A 25,677-nucleotide genomic window follows, 5' to 3' on the forward strand; every position below is an offset into this window, starting at 1 on the left:
CAGTCCACCAGAACTGCCAGAGCTGAAGAAAGTCTAACATAAAAGGATAACACTTACAGTATTGTTGCATTACACCTATCTAGGCCATGTACTGCATTATAAAAATTTTCTGTGCTATGACTAATAGACGGTCATATCTTTTGGGTCAGTTACCACCACCGAAATTAGCCACCAGGTATTTATCTTACCCCATTGTAATATAACACTAGGATTGGGAGGGTTAGATTTTTATTAGTAAATTAATAAAGGTTGATTTCACAATACACATACAAACCAACAAAAATATTTCCATCAATACTAATTGAAGTTTACAGATAAGTAAAGTAAGCAAAATGCTGCTTGACAAATGACATATAATGTTAACAATCCATTATTTGCACATGACAAGAGGAAAGCTTACCCAGGTGTCTAACTTATCAAACAATCCATAACATAAGCTTTGATTTCTTTTAAAAATCTATGATTATAGAACACTTTCTTCCTAGGTTATGAAGAAAATTTTCCAAATGTGAATCATTACAGAGCTGTCTTCCCAAGTCTGCAAGCAGACTGCTCTGTATCTCCACTGCTGATAGTTTGGTCAAGCAGCAGAAACTGACAAGACTCTAGCCAGTATCACCTTGCTATTCAGAACCCTGTGGGTAGCTAGCAGTGAAACAATCCAGAAGCATGCTGGTTCCACCTTGCTGCTACTTTGGAAAACCATGAAGAGTAGCAAAGGCAGGTAATGGAACTATTCACCATGGAGAACACTCCCAAACACAAACAAAAGGAGGCTCGGGGTGCAGACCCATTCCCCCTCTTCCCAGAAATGGAGGTGAAAGAAGTGGAAAGTGAGCTACTTCCTTCTAGCACCTTCAAACATGACTTTTGTAAACCAGGCAAAGATGGTGATTGAAGACAGCACTCTGGTAGGAATCTAAGGGCTTGTCTACACTACCACGCAGGGTCGATCTAAGGTATGCAACTTCAGCTACATGAATAACGTAGCTGAAGTCAATGTACTTAGATCTACTTACTGCAGTGTCTTCACTGTGGTAAGTCGACAGCTGACGCTCTCCCATCAACTCCGCTTGCGCTCCTCGTTCATGGAGTACCGGAGTTGACAGAAGAGCGCTCAGCGGTCGATTTATCATGTCTATACTATAATATATCACTGCCCGCCGATCTGGCAGGTAGTGTAGACAAGCCCTAATATGCCCCTTTCCTGCACCTGGAGCAAAAGTGGGACTTCACCATGGCATCACTTTTGGATCTCCCTGGCAAGGGTTCCCTTTTTCATCTTTTTTATTGCCTCTGATTAATAGTAAATGTCCAGTAAACTCTTTGGCATTAGTGGCCTAGTGAACTGCATGCTGCAATTCATTTGGCTGTCTAATATAGACCCGCTGGGGTGCTGTGAATGTTAATTGTAAGGCACCTTCAGAATGCTGTATGCCAAGTATTGTATGTCATACTCCACAGTGTTGTTATGGTTTGGGACTTTGGCTAAATAGTACTCAGAGTCGTGGAAATGTTAACAAATCAGTGGTCCTCCTCGCAGGAGCTATTTCACCTATGGCTACTCTCTACTTTTGCTACTCCTGGACTCTTTCCTATGGGGCTTTATTTCCTTGTCAGCCCTCCCGTCCCCTGAAAATATTGCTACTCCCTTCCCCTTTGCTCACGCTCCAAGCTACTCCAATAGATTCTCTGTTTCCCCAGTGCTGCTCCAAACTTCAGTTTCTATCCCTTGGATAACCACATAGCCTCCAGCCCATGAACAATCACCACTATTTCCCCTTCCCATCCTACTCACATTGGCTATCTAGCCAGTTTCTTGTCTAAAACTCTTCAGTCTGGATGAACAAAAGCAGTGGTGGACAGTACAGATGCTGTGGGCCAAGAATGCAAGCTCTCTCTAATTAAATGGCAAGTCACTGGCAGAAAAAGGTAGGAGTAAAAGATAAATCACCAAAAACCGCAATGCTGACAAACCAGAGGATAATAGCAGAGAATGCCACTGGATCCTTGGCACGGAGGTGCCAGTTATCTGTTCAAAGTTAATATTATTCATCCAGGACCTTAAGAAATAGTGCATTGACTCATGATTGCTATGCTTTCGTGCTGTAGAAAGTCCTTGAGGTGACATGCACTGAAATGCTTACAAAAACATGCAGGAACACAGGCAGTGTGACCTAATGAACCAGAACTCAGTTGACCTGGGTTTCATTTCTAGCTCTACTACCAGCCAGCTGGAGCTGGGTGACCGTGGGCAAGTCATTTCGCCTCTCCGTGCCTCAGTTTCCCCCCCCCCTCTTAAAACAGGGCTGCTGATAACGGTCTCCTTTGTAAAGCCTACACGAGCGCTAGCTGTCACTGGTACGGCAAGGGGCACACACACCTGGCAGGGCAGGAGGAGTTTCTAAGCGCCGGTGGCACTTCCTTGCCCAAGGAGCTGCCGCTGCTGGATGCTGCCAGCCCCGGGCAGCCGCTCAGAACCGCGGGGTGCCGCGCTGCGCCGCTGCCCCAGGGCACGGGGCTCCCCGCCAGAGGCCCGGAGGGCTCGCTGCTTTCTGAAGCAGCGGGCGACGGCTGAGCCCGCCTGGCAGCGGCCGGGGCTCTCGCGGGGCTGCTGTGCGCCCGCCTGTCCGAGGGAGCCGGGATCTCGCACCCCACAGCCGCCCTCACCTTGGCCACGGCGGGCAGCCCCCTCCCCTTCACACACAGGCGGCGGGACCTTGGCTGCCATGACCTGACAGGGCCCTGGGCGGCGGCGGCGGCGGCTGCCCCCACCCTGCTTTGCTGAGAAACGGGGGAGACAGAGGGACTCAGGACTAGGAACTAGCCGATCCGGACGCGCATGCGCCCGCCACGCCTTCCCTATCACCCTCCACGAGAGGCTCGAGCCCCGCCCCCCCTCGGGTCAGTGCGCACGCGCACTGGGCGTTTCGGTGGGGGCGGGGGGAGATGAGCGTACTGCTCCCCAATATGGCAGACTTCGACACTATCTATGAGCTGGAGGAGGAGGAGGAGGAGGAGGAGTCCGAGCCGGTGGTGAGGAGCCAGGAGCTGCCCCGGCCCCGAGATGCGCCAGACCCTGTGGCGGTACGGGGCGCCGGGCACATCACCGTGTAAGGCGTAGGGGCTTATGGGGGCGGGGGCGAGTGAGGGGCGGGGGGCAGGTGGAGGGGGGCCTGAGGGAGCGTGGGCAGGAACCCCCGCGACGGGGGGAGGGGAGCTGCACCGCTCAGAGTCCTTGCTGGCTGCCTTGCTGGGCCGTCGGATCGGTGCTGGTGAGGATGCTGCTGCCGCTGCCGCTGTGGGTGGAGGTGATCAGGAAGAGTTCTTGGCTTCAGGCTGCTCTGTCAACAGTACCACGAATAATGCCACAAAAGTAGCTCCCTGCCTAAGGGCTTTGTGACTATGGCCTGGCTGCCTTACAGCTTTATTTCTTTTTTGTATGCTTTGCCTTAGGCTGGGAAATATCCTATTTTCCAGCAACTTGGGCCAACCAAAAACCCTGTCTGGACACGTGAAATTCACTTATCTATTGTCTGCAGAAAAAATAGCTAACCAGCACTTAATACCTTAGTTTCATTGCTCGAGATGGAAAATATTTCCTGCCTGGGTTAACTTTTAAAGACTACAAGACAACAGAATCAATGGATGATTTAAGTGTCTAGCCCCACAATTTTACTATATTCCTTCTTGGGCTCAACTCAGCCATTGGGTCCCCACACTGTACTGCAGAGAGGGGACATATGGCTATGTTGTATTGTACATTTTAAAAATTTGAATTACTGAGTTTGATTTTTACTATTTTTAGCATGGGCAGTTCAGAAGTTTTATAATTAGAAGATCTGAAGCAAAATTAAATAAATCCAGGAATTTTGCCAGTATTTTATAGTATCATAATACATAGAATGATCAAGCAGCATAACCCACTGTTATGTCAACTGTTTAAAAATAGGCCACTTCTTGCCAGTGAAGAAATTGAACATAAGGCTGTGTACAAATTATAATTTATTTTACACACTAATTGGGATGAAGAATTATTAGTATTTCACATTTGTGTATTGTAGAACTCCATAAACCATATTTCATCTTGTGCTTGCGTTCGAACTGTTAAAAGACAATGTATTTCTCTCTGTGGTGTGATCTAATGGTTTGAATCAAAGGCATGGGAAATAAGAGGATCTTGCATCCTGATAGAACCAAAACTAGATTTGATACCAGGGCTTCGGAGCAGAGTCTGCGGAGCAGCAGGTTTTTGCCTGGAGCTGGAGCAATACAGAGCACAGCTCCAAAGCCCTGTTTGATACTGTGTCTATCTGTAAATCCCCAAATCTGGTTTGGTTTGAGCTAATATTTATGTACAGGTTGTCCCATGGCACCACAGAATTTCTGCTTGTGCTGATGGAGATCCCCTCTATGATGACATCATTCTCCAAGGCATTCTTTTATTTATATTTTTGTGGTGTACTGGGAGCTTTCAAAACACAAAAATACAAAGTTCCTGCCCCAAATAGCATACAGCCTAAAAAGGACAAAGGGTGGCGATAAAAGGGATGTAACACAGCAGCAAAGTGATTGGAATGGTAGGCACATGTCTTACTAATTATGCAGTTAGTATTTAAAGCATGTTTTAGATAAAAATTAGCCTCAATCACACATTTGTTTACTTCTCCCACAACTGTCTTTGTGCTCTCTTCCCTAATGCCTGTATTGCATCAGTGCCTTCACTGATCCTTAGATCTGCTTCTCATTCAGTTCCCTTCTCACAACCCAGCTCTAGTGTGATACCTACAAGAAATCTGCCAACTAGTGATGTCTAAATCAGGGGTAAAAGAAAGCAATATGTTAAATGATTCATTATTATCAAGTTTCAGAGTAACAGCCGTGTTAGTCTGTATTCGCAAAAAGAAAAGGAGTACTTGTGGCACCTTAGAGACTAACCAATTTATTTGAGCATGAGCTTTCGTGAGCTACAGCTCACCGCCTGTATAACTGCATGATCTTATTATTGGTATTCTCATCCTCTCTCCCAACCTCTTTGAATAAGAAAGGTATGACAAATAGAAGTGCTGGTATAGTGGTCTTTATTTCCTAGTCCCAGTCATGTGATACAGGTCACTCTTACATCTTAAGTCACCTCAAACTAATACAACCGGTTAATAAGCACAGTCAATTAATAAAACTCAAATAGCCTCTAGAAGGTCAGAGTAGGTGATGCTGACCCCCCTGGCAAATGAGAACTATTGTGCCTCTTAATGGACTCTGTCAGTACATGCTATCTCTGAACTTTAGTCACTTTGTGATCTTAAAGCCACTTCTTCTGTTGGAAACAATACCTTTCAGAAGTGGCCTGTTGGATAGGTCACCAGGAGGCTTGTTTGTCTCTTGAAGATGCCTAGAATGCTCCTAATAGCATTCCTGTTCTGACAGAAGTAATACAAGCTCACCTAGTCAGTAAAAAATCATAGGGAGACACAGAGACTCATTCTACTCCTTGGGTTTTATTTTGATGTCTTCTGTTCTTCCTTTAGAACTGCCCCTCATGGATGGTTATTATGTATGATCCTGGTACAAATGATATAACGTATCTTGACGGGTTGCCAGCCACTTTGGAATCTTGGCATTATCTACCACTTGCAATGGGCAGAAAATAATTGTTCTTATTCCCATCTAACCTTCAGGTCCAGTTTCCCTGAATGTAATTACTTGAGGGTTAATAGGCTCAAGAAACTTGTTAAATATTGGGCATAAAACTTTAGCACCATGGTGATCCTAGTGAAGCACTTTAAGGTGGCCTGCAATATGCTACAATACTAAATATGGATCTCCGGATTCCACCAAGGCCTTTTTTTATCAAGTTTTTTTGCTATTTGTACTGATTCTTCTGCTAACCTTTTGCCTGTGCATTTTAAGGGCTAGATAGACATCATGTTCTTCAGCTGATATTATAGTGGGTGCTAGTTGCAATCTGTATGTTTAGGTTGCCTAACACTTTCAGTTTTAAAAGATAGGAAATGCCTATGCTACCTTAATTCTGCCCCTTTTGCATATGCATTATGGTATGATCTTCAATGGCATCGTATACTAGTTTTTCCACAAGACCCCTGAATATAGTGTACAGGATGGATGGTGATCAGGGAATGGGGCAGCTGTTCGGTATCTTTTTATCCTCAGCATTCAATGTGTGATCTTTACCTTGTTTACTGCATACCATTGAAACCCTATACCAAATACAAAATTAACTATTCCCTCATGGCCTTTACTGGACCACTCATCGCTGCAGAATCTATCTCCACATCTGTCAGCAAGATTCATAGAATTCTCCCCATTTTACAGATGGTGAAAACTTATCTGAGGCCACACATTGAATCAGTGGCAGAGGCAGAATTAGAATTCAGGATCTCCTGTCTACCAAATCTATGCTAATACCTTTCTATCAGAGATGTTAAGCATCCACAGCTCCCACTGATTTCAGTAGCAGTTGTGAATGCTCATTAATTTTGCATATCAGACCCCATGTGTGTCAAGTTGCACACCTACAGAACAACACAGAGTTAGTGGCCACCTACTAAAATTTTCATTTAAATGACTTGTAGGACAAATACTTAGTTTCATCTGGCAAAAACTACTTTGCTTCACTTGCTATTTTTAGAGTTGGTAGGGGATAACTATGATCTGTGTCTGCTGTGACTGGAGAAAGCCAATGAGGAAGTGCTAGAGCCACTAATACAGTTGATTACCAGTCTCCTTGCACAGGCCTCTCTTAACTAGTTTATGGTTTGCTCCTTACTCAAGACTCCATCTCTTGAAGCTGACAGCCTCTTCACTTATTGTTGTGTTTCAGTTCTTCCTCCTCTGGGATGATCAACTCATTTTGTGAACTTGGACAAGTACTCAGCCTTCTTATGACATATGCCCATCTATACTGAGGCTTGGAAGAATTAGATTTTTTACCGGTAAATATCAGTGAACATCAATTTCACTGTACATACACAAACCAATAAAAAATATTTCCATGATTGAAATTTTGATTATCAGACAGGCAAAATAAGCAAAATGTTGCTTGAGAACTTAAGGATTTGATTTAAGGATATTTACATTGTATATTTTGACATGTACAACTGTGAAGATTTAAATCCATAAAAATTGAAAAAATGATTAAAATAAACACTATTAAAAATAAACACTATTATCTGTAAAATTATTTAAAAAAATCAAATTCTACCAAGCTTGTCTATGTACAGGTTTTTGACGTAGTCCCACACAAGTGACGTAGTCACACACACTCATAAGCAAACTAGGGAAATGTGGTTTAGATGCAATTACTGTAAGGTGAGTACACAACTAGTTGAAAGACCATATTCAGAGAGCAGTTATAAAATATCAGTGGTTTGCTGTCAAATTGGGAGGGTGTATCTAGGGGGCTCTGTAGGGTTCAGTCTGGGGTCTAGTATTAGTCAATATTTTCGTTAATGACTTGGACAGTGGAGTGGTGAGTCTGCCTGTAAAATTTGTGGGTGGCACCAAGCTGGGAGGGGTTGCAGGCATTTTGGAGGATAGGATTAGAATTCAAACTGACCTTGACAAATTAGAGAGTTGGTCTGAAATCAAGAAGAAATTCAATAAAGACAAATGCCAAGTACTTCACTTAGGAAGGAAAAATCAAATTCACAACTATAAAATGGGGAATAACTGGCTAGGTGGTGGTACTGTTGAAAAGCATTTGGGGTTATAGTAGTATCACAAATTGAATATGAGTCAATGTGATGCAATTGCAGAGAAGACTAATATCATTCTGGGGTGTATTAACAGGATTTTCATAATTAAGACACCAGAGGTAATTGTCCCATCTTCTTGTCACTGGTAAGGCCTCAGCTGGAGTCCTGTGTCCAGTTCTGGGTGCCACACTTTAAGGAAGATGGGGACAAATTGGAGAGGGTCCAGAGCACCACAACAAACTGGATAAAAGGTTTAGAAAACCTGACCTATTGAGGAAAGATTAAAAAAACTGGGCATGTTTAGTCATGTAAAAAGAAGACTAAGGGGAAACCTGATAACAGTATTCAAATATGTTCAGGACTGTTATGAAGAGACAGTGATCAGGTTTTCTCTACCTCCACTGAAGGTAGGACAAGAAGTAACGTGCTTAATCTGCAGCAAGGGAGTTTAGGGTAGATATGAGGAAGAACTTTCTAACTATAAGTGTATTTAAGCTCTGGAATAGGCTGCCAAGGGACGTTGTGGAAACCCCTGTCATTGGAAGTTTTTAAGAACAGGTTGGACAAACATGTGAGGGGATGGTCTAGGTTTATTTGGTCCTGCCTTAGGGCAAGGGGATGGACTGGATGACTTTTTGAGGTCCCTTCCAGCCTGACGTTTCTATGATTCTATGTTATAATTCACACGTAGGTCCTAGAAAGCCTGCCTTCTAGTGGTGGACTCAGAGACCGCAAACCACTTAACAAAGAGAGTATTAAGGGGTGACTAGATTACAGTTTGTAAGTATCTAAACGGGAAACAAATATTTAATAATAAACTCTTCAGACTATCAGAGAAAGGTGCATAATCCAATGACTGGAAGTTGAAGCTAGTCAAATTCAGACTTGAAATAAGCCATACATTTTTGATACTGAGAGTAATTAACCATTGGAATAATTTGCTAAGGGTCATGGTGGATTTTCCATCACTGACCATTTTTAAATCAAGATTGGATGTTTTTCTAAAACTGCTCTAGGAATTTCATTTGGGGAAATTCCATGGCCTCTATTATAGAATAGGTCAGACTAGATGAACACAGTGGTCTCTTCTGGCCTTGCAATCTGTGGATCTGAATTCAGGGCTCAGAAATTATTGTTGCTAGTAGGCTTGTTGAATGGCTTCCCTGGCTGCTGTGAGTGGGGATTTTGGTTATCTGAGAGCTACATTTTAGAACAGGAAGCATGGTTCTTAGAGGGAACCTCTAGGCACACAGCAGTAAAAGTATGCTAGAACCCTGCAAGCAACTGCTGTCTAAACTTACTTGTATTTAGCATAGTTTTCTTCCCAAAGTAGACAAGGTCTCAGACATCTCATCTGTAAAAATGACTAAGAGAATCTGGTTGTAAACAGTTGAGCTTTCTTTGGTGTGTTATACATTAAAATTTTTATTTGAAATTGGGGGGAATGTTTTTGGGACTGATACAGTAGTGGTGATTGAAGGTGTGCTACAATTATGCCTTCAAAGTCCACTCAGTAAAATATGTGGTACTCTTTTAGAAAAGCATTTGTCATTCTTACCAAATGTAATTGAAAAGTACTAATCTATTTTTCCCCATTGGTGGGGTTGTTTGTGCTGAAGGAATTTTAAAGGGGCATAAATCAGTGATTATCTCCAGAATTATATCAAGTGCCTCAATTTTCAAAATGGGGTATCTAAATACAATTATATTGTCTTATTTTATTGCTCAGATTTTGTAAACTGAGTAGATCCCATCATTGCTAATAGTTGGGAAATCTCATAGTAGATGTTCAAGAACAGACTTTTTTTAGTTGCCAATGGTTATGCAATATATTTGTACACCTAATTTTTTTCCTTAAGATTAAATAAAGACTATCTTACTATTCTTGTAGTTTTTGTAGTATTAAATAAGAAGACACACTGAAAATGGATTCTGGCATGTCAAATTACATTTGCCGAAAGTGGAAACATGATAAAGTTTAGTAACCTTTGTGTTTGCCTAAATGCTTAAAGGTAATCCAAAACAAACATGAGTTTAATTTAAGAATTAGCGTTTACAGTGAAGATTAATTGAAATTAACTCTTTATAAATATTAATGAGAAATTTCTGCTTTTGACTTGTAGTACTTCTGCTTTCTGTTACTAGATTTATAATGTTTCTTTAGCACCATGATTCTGAAATTTGTCTTTTACAAACTGTAGTCTTGGGTTTCTATTTCTGTGCGTAAGAACTATTAATACACTTAATGAGAAGTGGTACGCTAATGTTTATACTATATAAGAAATAAAAAAGCGCAGATACTTGAGGAAGAAAGACAAAAAGGACAAAAACACTTCTGTAAAAGTTGGACCATTGAGCAGACTTATGGAGTAACCACACGACACTTCAGCTGCTTAACCAGCTGACTTCTAGAATTTAAGTTTGCATTTGAATGTCTTATTGACACCCCTTAAATGAAACTAAATGACCACCTAGTTTTATTTAAGCATAGCATCAGGTGTGCATTTGAGGTGCAACCTCAGGTATACTTTTATGTATATCTAATTTTTTTTATTGCATATTTTATGCAGGTACTGCTTTTAATAGACTACTAGCACCATGTCTCTGACTATTAAATTAGCTATTGGAATGCTTTATAAGACTTCACTAGTACTGTTCACAAACATTGTAATGAGCTTAGTTATAGAGTTTTTCTGAGACTGCACCAGTTTTCTTTGTTATGCTTCACTTTTTTTTAGAGTTAATTATGCACTAATCTACATTGCTGATTTCATGAGTTGAATCAGTGATACTAAGACCTGAGTGGTTCAGGAGCCAAATTAGTGATCAACATTACCCAAGAGTAATGTGAATTATAAATAATTCTCACAGCCTAACTTAATTGGTTAATAACATAGTAAAAGCATCCTGACTGGTTGTTAACTTAAATTGGTTAATAATTAAATCACACAGTGTTTTAATAATGTACTGCAAAGGGTCACAAGAGACACACTAAAGAGCCACTTGCAGCTCACAGGCCTCACTCTGAGTATCACTGTGTTAAACTGTCAGGTTTGAGTGTCTGTGGTATTATGGTATGCAGAATGGTAGTGGACATGTGTGGTGGTCAGCAATATTGGCATTTGCATAGATGAGTGACGTAACTTTGAGGGGAGAGAACTTGTGATTTATCTTAATCTTTGTTTTTGGAGGCTTGTTATGCATATTCTCCCACTCCCCCAAAAAAACTTAAAGATTGCTACAAGAAATATAACTACAAAATGCATCAAAGGAATATTATGATTAAAAGGAAAGGGTTGAAAGTAACCAGATAAGATAATTTAGCAGGGTTTGTAGTGAAGCACTAAACTCAGTGCACAGTAAACAGCTTTGTTTCTTCAAGTATAAAAGTTTGTAGCTCAGTGAGGCCATGGGCTACCTGTATATTTCAGTGCCCTGTAGAACTGTGAAGGATAGAGCTTCACAGGAGAAGAACCCAGCAATCATAACAAAGCCACAGGGTGCTTGCTGAGTGGCAGGATTAGCCTCTGAACCTATTTAACTTCTTAGCTTTATACTTGTAAAAAGAAAGCAGCTTACACCTCACCAAGTGACATGTTTAAGCAAGAACCTGGCACTCTACAAGCCAATTTACTTACTAAACTGATTAAAATTTTCAGTTTGTGTAGGATCAGGAGCTACTCCTATCTCCAATTCCCTTGCAGAGCTACTAAGCTCTGCAAGATACCTGGCTCCCTTTAGGTTTCACTGCCTATTGTTGAGCAATGTTTAAACTTTACATGAATACTTTGCTGATAGATATCCAGCCACTCTTGTTGATGAATGTAAAATTTATTTTGCTTAAAATTCATATTTCTTAAAATCTATGGTATGCATGAGTTTTCATAGGTATTGCATGTGTGAATTTGCTTCAACTTAATATAACTATTCTTAAATATTAGGCTACTGGTTTTGTATAGGGAAGACAAACTAGTTTTTATTATTTATTTATTGCTAGATATATCTGCTATATGTGAATTAGTGACATGAACAGGCACAAACTAATAACTTGTATAAAATGATTAATTGGACCTCTTCAAATTGGAATTGGAGTCTAACATAAATAGTATTTTTTTTAAGAATCTCAGATTTAAATTTGGATTACTGCTATTTTCTGAGAATTCTTTGTCTGGCTATCTGTTTAAAAATTACTTGCTTCAAGAAGGCGACAAGCTACATTTCTAGTCACAATTTTTTTTCTGTAAAAGCATTTTAGTTGTAAAAACACTTTTTAAATTCATGAAATCTTGCATAATATGTTAATAGTACAAACAAAAATATGGGAAAACATTCTACTCTCATTCTTTTTTTCCTTAAACACCAAATCAAGTGTTGCATAACATATTTTTAAAAGGGAAACAAATAAGTTGGATGGAATATATTTTGTTGTCTCTTTTGTCTTCCAGGTTTGGCTTGAGCAACAAGTTTGACACAGAATTTCCCTCTGTCCTGACAGGAAAAGTGAGTCTGAGTTTGCATTGAAATTTTGAATTCAAAAGACAGTTCATCTAATAGTTTGTGCATTAGAAATGTCTAGAAGCATTATTCTTGAATTCAAGTAGAATAAGTCTAAGCCAAATCCCTTCCAGGTCAGTACTGACAGGAGGTTGTTACTGTCTGCCACTCTGTCCTACATGAACCAATTTGGCAGTCGCTGCCCAGTTCCTAGTGCACATGTCCACATCATAAAAACTACTCACCACAGTTGCAGTCATTGCCAGTCTGAGCAAAGAAGGACCAAGGGGGTCTGACGTCACCTACAGTATCTACACTCCTCTATAGGCAGTCTCTTCAAAACATGACAATGGCACACCCTGGGTTTATGGATCCTGTGCTACCAGTTGTGTGGATTAAATAAAGGACTTCAGTGCCTTTCAGTCTGGTTTCTCTCTCAAGCACTGAATTCACTTTTAACGCTTTTTTGGGGTGGGGGTGGGGGGCGGAATTCCATTTCTCCATAGACAGTCTGGTCTCCAGTGTAAGCCTGTAAATGAAAAAAAGTTTGATCCTTTTGCTAAGTAGATCTATAGTTATTTGGTCATTTGTAGAGATGATCTTTTGCAGAAGAAAAAGTACAGTCGCCTCACCACGTTTTTGGAGGAAATTCTCCCACTTTTCATAGTATTCTGTATCTCGACTGACAGAGGTTCGCAGAAATCCCCTTTTTAAATTGATAGTCATCTATTAATGAAATGTTATGAGCAGATTCTTGGTTCTTGCTTTAAAACCTTTTCTTGTTCATACATTACCTCTGTTTCGGATTTGTTCTGACTTTATGACTTTTCTCATGTCTTTCATACCTTTAAATTCAGTTACATTACTCTAACTTTTCCCTTTGTTTCATCCCATACTGTACTATTCCCTTTCAGAATATGGGGACGGAAGGTTCAGCTCTTGTTACTCTCCCTAATGACAAAGCATGTAGCTAAGGTCTGCTACTGACTTTGCACTCACTATTGAGTCATATTAACATTGTACATAAATGCATTTGGATGGCATTGTCTGTCTGGTTCTGACAAATCCACCTATTTCTCCTCCTGGAACATGATGATTATGAAAATACTGAGTCTCTGTCCTACATATTATTTGACAGCAGTTGAATTAAATGGTGGAAAAGCCGGTTGCCATTTGGATTTTCAAGGTGTCAGAAGGCAACCTGGTAAATCTGGGCCTAATCCAGATTTCACTGAAGTAGGGAAAGGATCTTGTTGACTTCCTTGGGTTTTGAACCAGACCCCGTTTCACTAAAGGGGTTTTTGCCACGTTACATGTTGGTGTATTCTCCTGGGTCTTGAGTTAAACTTTCAGAATAATTCCTTGATGTAAGGCAACAAACTAAACTTGATTTGAAAAGAATGTGAAAATTCAATAGATGTTTCAAATAAGCATATTTTTCTATAAATGAAGCTACAAGTACGGAAAATTTCATGAATAATTGTTAAAGCATAATTCAATATTGAAATTAACAAATGCTAGTTTAAATAAAACTTTAATGGAAACATCAGCATCTCTCTCATTTTCCTCTTAATGGTGTTTGCAGCGTTAACTGGTTTTATGCGCATTCTCCAGGTTCAATAGCAAAAGTTTTCATTACAGGTCAACTGACTTTTCTCTTCTTTAGGTTCAGAGGGAAAAAATAGAAGTTGACTGGTTTCTTATATCCTCCTTTCATTCTTACTTGTTGAGGGCTTTCATATGATTTTGTAAATAATACATCATATCTGATCTAACTGGGTGCAGGATACAGTAGAACCTCAGAGTTACGAACACCTCAGGAATGGAGGTTGTTCGTAACTCTGAAATGTTTGTAACTCTGTAAAAAACATTATGGTGGTTCTTTCAAAAGTTTACAACTGAACATTGACTGAATACAACTTTTAAATTTTACTATGCAGAAAAAAATGCTGCTTTTAACCATCTTAATTTAAATGAAACAAGCATAGAAAGTTTCCTTACCTTATCAAAACAAAATTAAACTTTACCTTTATTTTTTTAGTAGTATTTAGTAATTTTTTTTTACATTTAACACAGGACTGTCTTGTGTTTTGTTTTGTTTTTTCCTGCTGCTACCTGATTGTGTACTTCTGGTTCAGGTGTGTGGTTGACTGGTCAGTTCAAAACTGGTGTTTGTAACTCTGAGGTTCTACTGTACATTTTTTGTTTTCAGAAATCAGAATCTGTATTTTTACCTTTTTCCCACACCAATTTGAGGAGCTGTTCTCAATTATAGAAATGTTGAAATAAACAAATAGTCTCCTGTGGGATAAAAAGTAGGGCTGTCAAGTGATTAAAAAAATTAATCGCAATTAATCATGCAAATAGTCGCACTGTTAATAATAATACCATTTATTTAAATATTTTGGATGTTTTCTACATTTTCAAATATATTGATTTCAATTACAACACAGAATACAAAGTGTATGGTGTTCACTTTATATTTATATTTTATTACAAGTATTTGCATTATAAAAAACAAAAGAAATAGTATTTTTCATTCACCTAATACAAGTACTGTAGTGCAATCTCTTTATCATGAAAGTTGAACTTACAAATGTAGAATTATGTACAAAAAATAGCTGCATTCAAAAATAAAACAATGTAAAACTTCAGAACCTAGAAGGTCCATTCAGTCCTACTTTGTGTTCAGCCAATTGCTCAGACAAACAAGTTTGTTTACATTTGCAGAAGATAATGCTGCCCACTTCTTGTTTACAATGTCATCTGAAAGTGAGAACGGGCATTCATAAGGCACTGCTATAGCCAGCGTCACAAGATATTTACGTGCCAGATACAGTAAAGATTCATATGTCCCTTCATGCTTCAGCCACTTTTCCAGAGGACATGCATCCATGCTGATGACGGGTTCTGCTAGATAATGATCCAAAGCAGTGTGGACCAACACATGTTCATTTTCATCATCTGAGTCAGAGGCCACCAGCAGAAGGTTGATTTTCCTTTTTGGTGGTTCGGGTTTTGTAGTTTCAGCATCAGAGTGTTGCGCTTTTAAGACTTCTGAAAGCATGCTCCATACTTGGTCTCCGTCAGATTTTGAAAGGCACTTCAAACTTGGATCGAGTGCTGTAGCTATCTTTAGAAATTTCACATTGGTATTTTGTCAAATCTACAGTGAAAGTGTTCTTAAAATGAACAACATGTGCTGGGTCATCATTTGAGACTGCTATAACATGAAATATATGGCAGAATGCAGGTAAAACATAACAGGAGACATACAATTCTCCTCAAAGGAGTTCAGTCATAAATTTAATTAATGCATTATTTTTTTAACGAGCGTTGTCAGCATGGAAGCATGTCCTCTGGAATGGTGGCAGGAGCATGAAGAAGCTTCCAAATATTTAGCATATCTGGCATGTAAATACCCTACAATGCCAGCTACAAAAGTGCCATGCAAATGCCTGTTCTCACTTTCAGGTAACATTGTAAATAAGAAGCGGATAGCATTATCTCCCGTAAACGTAAACTAACTTATTTCTCTTTGTGATTGTCTGAACAAGAAGTAGGACTGAATGGACTTGTAGGCTCTAAAGTTTTACATTGTTTTGTTTTTGAATGCAGTTGTGTAACAAAAAAAAATCTACATTTGTAAGTTGCACTTTCACGATAAAGAGATTGCACTATGGTACTTGTATGAGGTGAACTGAAAAATACGATTTCTTTTGTTTATCATTTTTACAGTGCAAATATTTGTAATAAAAATAAAGTGAGCACTCTACGCTTTGTATTCTGTGTTGTAATTGAAATCAATATATTTGAAAATCTAGAAAAACATCCAAAAATATTTAATAAATTTCAATTGGTATTCTAGTGTTTAACAGTACAGTTAATCACGATTAATTTTTTGAATTAATCGTGTGAGTTTACTGCAATTAATCGATAGCCCGAATAAAAAGCAAATAATTTCTCTTGCTAACTGCCAGTTACTATCATCTTTGGTTTTGAAGAAGAATCTTGTGCTCAGGTGAATTACAAGAAGCAAACATGCACATGGCAGTTGGCCATTTGTTGATCTATTTTAAAAAAACGAAAACATGTCTGTTTAAATTCAGTATAAATGTATTTTCAGTGGCACCCAAAGTTCACAAGGGTGAATTTTGCAGTCAGTTGTTCCATTTATTTTAAAAATAAATGTAATGTAAAAAGCATCAGAATGATTGTGCTCTGGAAGTCCATGTTATACATAGCATAGTCCCTTCTTTAGTCAACCATTCTATTGTTAAGATTTATAAGAATTCTTTGTTAAGAATAATGCACAATGCAATAAAACAAAGTAGTATTTTATTCAGAACACAGGCATAACAATGTAATAGATCTGTGAGTTCATAATATCCAGTCCAGCAGCTTGGATGCATTAGTTAAGCCATTGGATGTGGGCTGTGTTTTCTTTTATAATAAATATCACTGGAGGAAAACCCAAAGATAAATCTGTAAAGTAACAGTAAAGGTCTAATTTTTAACAAGATGCTGTCTAGGAACTGTCTCCCAAAAAATATTAACTCTGGAATTATGATACTGGCTCAAGTTGTGACTCGGGGAAATTCGCTTAACCTGTGTAAGCCTCAGTTTCCCCCTGTGTAACACGAGGATAGTAATATTTAAACTTTGAAGTGCTTCTGAGATCTATGGACAAGTGCTATTGAAGTGCTATGTATTCTTATTATTACAACACTAATCTGTTTCTTAACTGAAATATTCCCCCATTGTTTACAGGTACTGGTTATTATAGAGTTCTGGAGTGCTAAGATGTAGAGTAAATAAGAGAACATAAAATAGTAAACTGAAAAGCACACTGAAGCATTGCTCTCTTTTTTGGGGAAATGGGCACATGTGTAGTGGAAGTTATATGGACTCTGAAAACAGATATAAAGGGGGAAAGTTTCAGGTGGGTCAAAAATTGGGCCTACTAATCTAGTCAGCTTCTCATCTTTCAAGATAAACCGATATTAACCTTAACACATCTACCTCGGTAGAACTGGGTCTTCAAACTGTCGATATTGCATGTTTTTGATTCTTTACAGTTTTTAAGCATTGAACAAAAAGTAGGATCTAATATCTAAAATACAGATTGTATAACTTCATTATTTTAAATCTAGCTTGATGGGTTTTGGTGGCCAAATTCTAGATGTATATTTTTTTAGATATGTAGGGTCCATTTTAAATAGTTTGTTTAAAATGCTATTTAAACTAAGACTTGTCTGTAATCTTGTATGCAATATAACTTATAGTCCTACAGGTTTAGGAAAGAGGAGATTCCTTCATTATCACAAAGGCTAAACCAAACTGGAAAAGTACTATTCATGATATATGACACAACAGCACACTGCTCCAGGTGACAAGAAAATGACAGAGCCAGTGAACCTTAAAGAAGAAAGTGGAGCTTCCTGCCCTGATCTTAAAACAATAAGGGGTCCTATACAAAGATTAGTGTGCAATGCAGGGAAGTGTAAGCCATAAAATGTACCCTTAGTATTGTGATCCAACATGACATGTGATGGATAGGGTTTGTGATCACGATGATTGAAGGAGGCAGATCAGACCTGCTGGGCTTTACTTGCTCTCTTCCTCTGTTTGCAGATTCTCTTGCATCCTGTTGTAAAATATTACGATCTCCCCTCTTTTATGTTTTTTTTTAAAGGCCTAAAAGGAACTAATCTTTCTCTACAATGTGGACTGCACAGCCAGAAGCAGCATACTTATCTTTCTTTCTTTTCAAGATCCAGACAGAAACCCTCCAAGCGATTTTTTTTTTCACCCAAAATTATTCAAATGCTGAGTTTAAGAATGCTGTGAATTATGTATTGACAATTAACTAAAATCTTTCCAATACAACACTTTTTTTTTTAAATTAATCTCTCAAAGCTTCAGAATCAAATGGAGAGAAGCTACAGATTCAATGTAGCAACAAAATGGGTATGGTCCACTTAGAATTTGTGTTCTGGAAGGCATTGTATTGGTAAATTGGCAGAATATTAAAAAAGTTACTGCACATTTGGTATCAAATTCTTTTGTAATCCAATAAAGATGTAGCATTTTACACATCAGGAAATTAATAATGGACTGTATTTTTGATGAAATACATAAAACACCTACAGTACCTATATGTACAAATGAACATGGTATGAATGCTTATAAAATAGATGGGTTTAAAACTCAGTTTTTATCTGCTGAAAAGCATTTGTTCTTCAATTTGAGACAAAGGTTGCTGAGCTGTAAATTAATTGTAAACTGACATGAACAGAATTATATTATTTCTGTCTACCCCAAGGTGAATCACCTTGGTATAGAGTACCAAAACTTGAGTTTCTAATGGAGAAAAGTATCTCTGATTCACAGACCTATTTATCATTGCTTGATTTCCAAAACTGTGGTAAAAAGACTTCTATGTAACTCCATTGCCTTCAATAAGTTTTTGTGCCAGGTGATGTAACATTATGAGCAAAGCTATGCATGGTGCAAAAGAGAGACTAGAATCCAGTTCTTACTCTTTTAGCAAAGTTGGCTACGCAGTGCTAGCAGGAGCAAAAAGTAGTCATTTATTTTTGTCACTTAGAGTAAACATATATGACTCTGAAAACACAAATGCTTAACTCCTCTTGAATGAAAAGGTGCCATTTGTGTATAGTCACACTTCTGAACAGAACCATAATTTAAGACACTAATTTCAGTTAATTTCCTTAAAAGTTAGCACTACAAACTCATTAATACGCAACCCCAACATGCCTGGGGAATAAGCATCCAGCATCTGTAACTGCAAAGATTGTATGTTACTGGGCTGTGCAACAGTCTACCAAGGTTTGTTTGTTTTTAGTACAAAATTTGCATTAAGAGAACAGATGAAGTGTTGTTATGGAATTATAACCATTTTTCATAAGTCTCACAAAAGTTGAAGATGGGGAGAAAACCCATTAAATCTTCTACTCCACCCTCCTGCTATTGTAGGATTTTTTTCTTATACTATATATTATTCTTTTTCCATTTTTTCCTTTTTAAAAAATCCCAAGTCCGGGGGATTCCTGTGGGATCCCACTTCCCTTGGTTGATTATTTTGTGTGCCATGTTCCTTAATTTTAAAATTAACATAAACCCATCCACAAATAGCTGTGATGATAAACAAATTTCCTTTATTCCAGTGAAAGATCTGGTGCAAAAAAGTGTTTTAAATTTTGATATTTCAGTTGTCAACTATCAATTGGAATTGTTCCATTTGTGCTCATGAAAATAATTAATTGAATAATTTGTTGTTTTTTAAATTGTGAAGTATACACTGTATTTGAACTAGCCCATTTGTCAGAGAATGCAAGCTTGTTTCCTTAGCCCCCCCAAAAAAATACGCTTCTAAAATCTTCACTTCATAGTTATTCATTCATGCTACCAAAAAGTACCATCCTGATTGATGTTTTTTTGTTAACTGGCAGCAAGCCTGGCTTATGTGCAAACCCAAATCACCACTGATTTCAATGATCGGTGATCCAAATGGTCAGGAAACAGCTGTTGTGCTTTTTTTTTTTTGGCACCCACTCCTGCAGTCTTTTCTATGTTCTTAGCTCTTAGGATCCTGCTACTGCCTATCTTCAACATTTCCTGCCCCCTCCTCTGCAGATGTGAAAGAACAACGGTTGCAGTGAAACTGATGCATTTCTGGTGTACAAAAATTGCGGGATGGCATGTAGCAAGATTTGGCTGAGGTTGTGTAGGGGTTGCTCATGCTCTGTGTAAAGTCCAATTCTTGAGGTTTCTCTGTGGCCAGTAAACAAATCCCCTAATCCTTTCTCGCCAAGCAGGATGGATGGTATGGCTCCAAGAGATGGGATTTTTGCCTTAATGCTAAACAAAGATTTGTAACCTCATATAACAATCCATTTACTGTATACTTCTGAAAAGTTCTTGCTATGGTAGCAGTGATTTCTGTTAAAGTAAATTGACAATCAGTTATGTCTTTGATTGTAATTATTCTAGAATTTACTCAGCTGTTCCAGTGGTTGCCATTAAAAGAATATCTATAGAATTTAATCTCATCATCTTAAAACCTAGTAATAAGAAAATGTTTTGATAGTCAATACTATGGAAAAATAAAAGCTTCCTTTTTAAATATAAAAACAGATTAATCAGTTACTATGTCCAGTTTTGCAAAGTATCCTTTTTTGAAGTTGCATATATAAAACATAAAAGTTCTAATCTTTAAATCATAACCAGATATATTTCAGAAGACTTTTTTCTTTATTCAGTTTCAAATTTAAGAGCACATGTGAGTACATGTGTGTTCAGCAGAGTTCCTGTTAAAATATGTTCATGTTATATTCTTCATGACTTTGCCCCCACAGATCCCATTATGAGATCACAGGTCCTGCCATTCAGCAGCTGGACTCATTTCAAAGCAGCCTTTGCGGGAGTATTTGTATGCCTCTGTCACAACCTTGTGAAATCAGGGGTGTAAGCTCCTCTACACACATGCAATTATACGTCATTACCTCCTTCCATTGACCTAAGTGGACAGAACCCTACCCTCTGCTTGCATTGGGAATGGAGTTAATTGAATATTTTAGTCCATAAAGTATTTATCTAGTAATAAGTTCATAGAGTTTGTGTGGACTCTGTTTAGATTTCCTTTGCAGGTCAAAAAAGAGGTTGTAGTTCAGGACTCCATGCCCTGACAGGGAGGAAGCCATGCAGCACTTAAGAGCACTCCTGCAAGAGGTCTCTCAGAATTGCTGCATGATGCCAGAAGGTTCTTCTGGGTCTTTGCCCAGGAAGTCCTCATATCTGTTGGAGAAGGATCTAGTCATTGGATTTTGGAATGCACTTCAGGGTCTGAACCTGGATGCAAAAAGATTTGCCTATGAGTAGAACAGCCAAGTGCTCTAAGAGTTAAGGCATTCCCCAAATGCACGTGTCAGCTTCTAAAAATTGCAGAAAGCATAGGGGCAAACAGATATCCAGTAATGTGCATTGGTCCTCATGGTCTGGTAGAGACTTTGCTGAAGATTGGTTCTAATTTTGAAAGATCTCCTTCACTGGAGTAGTTCAGAAATTTGCAAAATTTACTCATTGATGGTCTACATTGACATGTCAGACCCTGCAACTAGGTCCCTGGTTATCACCACTGTAGTCCACATCATGGCTGGCTTTGTAATTCTGCAGTTAGATTAATAGTAAGATCACTGAGGCTGGGAAGCAACAGAAGCTCCTTTTTTATTTTTTAATTTGGTTTCTGGGTCCAGCACAGTTCTTCATCACATCACTCAAGGGTGCAGGAGATTTTTTTAGTCACTGCAGAAACAGTCATCCATCTTGGTCCATCAGCTTCTTCTGCCCTTCCAGTGAAACAGCAGTTTTGCCAGAAGCTCTAGAAGCCATTTTAATTTTTAAGATGTTCACAGGCATTGCAGAATGTCAGGTCTCTCGCCAGGTCGCTGGGTCCTGGAGTTCTTGAATGGATATATGCGTTTCAGTTTTTCAGGCCAAATCCTGATCCCCAGTCCTTCTCATAGTAAACCACTACAGGATATATTAATATCTCGTGTGAAAATGGAGACTACAGAATTGGTGCTGGTGCCAAAGTCTCACTACATCTGTGAGCTGTATTAGTCCTGCTTTAAATTGAGAAGATTGCCAGAACTCATGCTCTGACATCTTTGATAAAACAAGCATAGAAAGCACCTCAGGTTCAATGGGGGAGATTATCTCAGTCAGTGAAATTGCAAGCTACAAAGTGGCTTGTGTCTGGCAATTGTGGTCGCCAATCTTTGTCAGCAGAGCCTGAAGTTGTTTCCATATTAGAAATTTGGCTTCTAAGAGTCAACTTATTGCGGCATGATTAATTTTCTAAAGATCACTTGGTCTCTGCCCAATGCTGAAGTTGAGTGCATATGGGGAAATTTGGTCTTAGTGCCACTCAGGTTCTGACACTTAAGAACTTTCTGGAGTTCTTGGAAGGCACTAGTTTGCCTCCTGTAAGAAGAGTTGTGGACTTCTAACGTGTTGTCAATGAGCAGATCTCAGGAACTTACATTAAACAGTAACTGTTTGAGGCTGAGAACTTCATGCTTTTATTCCTCTGATCAGAGCAAAGACGGTGGATATTCACACAGATAACACCTGTCAATACACAGTTTATTTGTGACACTTGCAGTAGTAGATCATTTCATTGGACGGGGGAATGTTTTATAAATCGGGGTGGGGGTTTCTGTACGTGAAAGGGGGTAAATTTACTTCACTGTATATCACTGTCTTAGTAAACTTTAAGTCATGAAGACCTTGGCCAAGGCTCTTTCCAGAGTGATTAGTAATTTTGGGGTGCCTTGGTTAGTGAGTGTGTTACTTAGACTTTAAAGAGCCCTAACTTTCAGAAAGCACTGAGCATCCACTCTCTGAAAATCAGGCCCCTTTAAAGTCTTTCAGGTTAAGCACCCACTGATTTGAGGCATCCAGAACCACCAGTCACTCTGGAAAATCTTGGCCAATGTTTGTAACTTTTACTTATCTCAGAACCAGCCACTCTTCATTGTATGACTTGTACACCGTAGCAAACAACAAAATTAGTTGAAATAGGAAGGAATACAGCTAATACTTCAAACCTTCACATCACTGTTCAGCATGCTGTTGATCCTAGGCATGTTTTATACTCCTATATAAAGCATAACTATTATAACTCACCTGTTCCCTTCTTGGTTACGCCTCCTCAGCAGGATACCATAATTAGAGCTGTGGGATGGTACCAATCAGTAATTTGTTCCTGGAAAAAATATTTGCATTTCTATTGGCAAGCACAGCTTTTTGCTCCAAAGAGAGTGCAACTTCACATGCATGTTACAATTTTGTGATGGGGAGAAATTAGACACCGTGATGAACACTTGTTTTGTGTGTGAAATGGCACCTTTTTACATACAAAGTTACCTTTTGTTTCCATGAAAACCAAAATGTCTTTTTCATCCAATTTTTTGTCAATGTCACCAATTTTGTGTGCTGCTTGGCTCTCTTCCTAATCTTGCGTTACAGGGGATGGTTGTGTTATCAACACAGTTGACTTGACAGTTGCAAGAGAACATGGGAAGAAACTCTTCTAACTTACTGCAATTATCATTTTTACATAAAAAAATTTCAAACACACCGGGTAAATGGACTTGATTTAGGAAGGTGAACTTTCACACTAGCTGTACTAGCAATGTTTTTGGAGGATTTCTGCAGCTTTATTTCACACCTAATAACTGTACCTCTGTCACTTATATTGTAATCCATGGAACCATTGAATAAGAAAGCATATCTGCAATGGCTTCCAGTTAAAGTTTGCCATTTCTGTTGTAGGTTGCTCCAGAAGAATTTAAGACTAGTATCAGCCGTGTGAATGCGTGTTTAAGGAAGAATCTCCCTGTCAATGTAAAATGGCTGCTTTGTGGCTGTCTGTGCTGCTGCTGCACCCTGGGTTGCAGCCTGTGGCCTGTTATCTGTCTTAATAAAAGAGTAAGTGCACATTTCAAAGTTGCATTGTGACCAAAAATTGACAACTGTTGCTAATGTTTAATAACCTTTAAGTAACGATGCCTTTATTTATTCTGAAACTTCTTTCTGTATCCCCATTTGCCATTGTAAGTCTCCCTTTCACTGGTGAGATATGTTTGCTAGCTATTAATCTTTAATAGTAACAGAATATTTTGTGTGTGTTTATATATATGCATGTGGGAATAGAATATATATACACACTAAGTAAACAATGTTGAATTTTGTTAATAACAATGAGTTGTGCCGGAGTAGCAGTTAATGAGCCAAAGAACATCCTAAATAGACTGAAATCTCTTTGTAAGCCTGTGTACATTGTACAATTTATTAAAGGAAGAAACAGTATATTCCTTCATCCATCAGGTTTCAGAGTAGCAGCCGTGTTAGTCTGTATCCACAAAAAGAAAAGGAGTATTTTTGGCACCTTAGAGACTAACAAATTTATTTGAGCATAAGCTTTCGCATATATCCGATGAAGTGAGCTGTAGCTCACAAAAGCTTATGCTCAGATAAATTTGTTAGTCTCTAAGGTGCCACAAGTACTCCTTTTCTTCATCCATCAGTTACTTTTCTAGTTTCATATCAGGATTTATCATTGTGAATGGAAGCTAATGTTATAGATGGTCAAAAGATTGGGTCATTTCTCCCATTATCTAGTTTTGTTTCTTTTCTAGTGAGCTAATTGTGAAAAGGAAAGTGCACTAAACTCTACCCAAAAAAAGCCTACAGGTTGCACCACATGCAGAGAGAAGTGGTTTGGCAGCTCCTTCAATTTGTTCATGAAAGTAACAATAATAGAACTGCTTGGAGAGAAGCAGAATGCAGGCAGGCATTTTCCCATGCCCCTCTTCCAGATCATACTCGTTCTCCCTGCAGCATCCCTTATATTATGATTTTTGGGCCTTTCTTAAGTAGAGAGAATCAAAATATGTGGTTTTTGTAATAGAGGACAAACCTTTGCTGGGGTGTACAAGGAGACTATATTTAATATTTGACTTCATAAGGGTTCAGCCCTGATTTCAGGATTGAAAAGCATAGTTCTTTAACCCACTGGGCTGCTGTCATACAGTTGGCTTCTCCTTGAGTGCCCTTCCATGCAGGATGCAGCACGACAGCTGCATCTGCCTCAGTTTCCCTCCTTCACTGGTTCCCAGAAAGGATCTCCAAGCACTCTAACCTAGGCTTGGTCTACACTGAAAATGTATACTGTCATAGCTATGTCAGTCGGGGGCGTGAAAAAAACTGTACACCTTTGCAACATAGCTATGCCAACAAAAAAAACCAGTGTAGGCACAGCTATGCTTACGTAATAGTGTTTCTGTCAGCATAGCTAACATGGCATTCCTACACCAGCAGAACAGCTCCTTCTGTCAGCATACGTACTATGCTGGGGGGCTATGCCAGCTAGGGTGACCAGACAGCAAGTGTGAAAAATCGGGGTGGGGGGTAATAAGAGCCTATATAAGAAAAAGCCCCAAATAACTGGATTGTCCCTATAAAATCAGGTCATCTGGTCACCCTAATGCCAGCATATGCTCTGTAGTGTAGACATAGCCCTTGTCTAATCCTATACAGTGTTCATCAGTGTATCTGAGTGCTTCCCAAGTATTTAAAATAGAAATAACACTTGTACCACTTTTACAGAGCGATCTGGATGGGGGATAGGGGGAGCTTCCTCCTGGAAAGCAGTAACTCTTAAAAGGATTTAGGTATGATGACAAACATTCAAATAAACACAAGCTTCCAGTCCAGTGCTGGAGCCAAAAGGGTTAATATAATCCTCAAAGGTATAAACAGGTATATAGAGAGTAGGAGTAGGGAGACAATATCGCACTGATCAGACCATAACTGGAATATTGTTTCCATTCAGGTGTAAACACTATAAAAAAAAAATGTTGAAAAAGAGGAGAGGATT

General features: G+C 38.9%; 1 protein-coding gene across 1 annotated transcript in view; it reads left to right on the plus strand.

Moving 5' to 3' along the window:
• Positions 1-2,949: 2,949 nt before the first annotated feature.
• CHIC1 (cysteine rich hydrophobic domain 1) overlaps positions 2,950-25,677 on the plus strand; it is a 29,893-nt gene continuing 7,165 nt past the window's right edge. Inside the window, exons 1-3 of the mRNA XM_077826644.1 lie at positions 2,950-3,113; positions 12,161-12,215; positions 23,571-23,726. Coding sequence (XP_077682770.1) covers positions 2,950-3,113; positions 12,161-12,215; positions 23,571-23,726 — 375 coding nt within the window. The remainder of the gene's footprint in view (positions 3,114-12,160; positions 12,216-23,570; positions 23,727-25,677) is intronic.

This window comes from Eretmochelys imbricata, chromosome 9 (assembly GCF_965152235.1).
Source record: "Eretmochelys imbricata isolate rEreImb1 chromosome 9, rEreImb1.hap1, whole genome shotgun sequence".
Lineage (NCBI taxonomy): Eukaryota > Metazoa > Chordata > Testudines > Cheloniidae > Eretmochelys > Eretmochelys imbricata.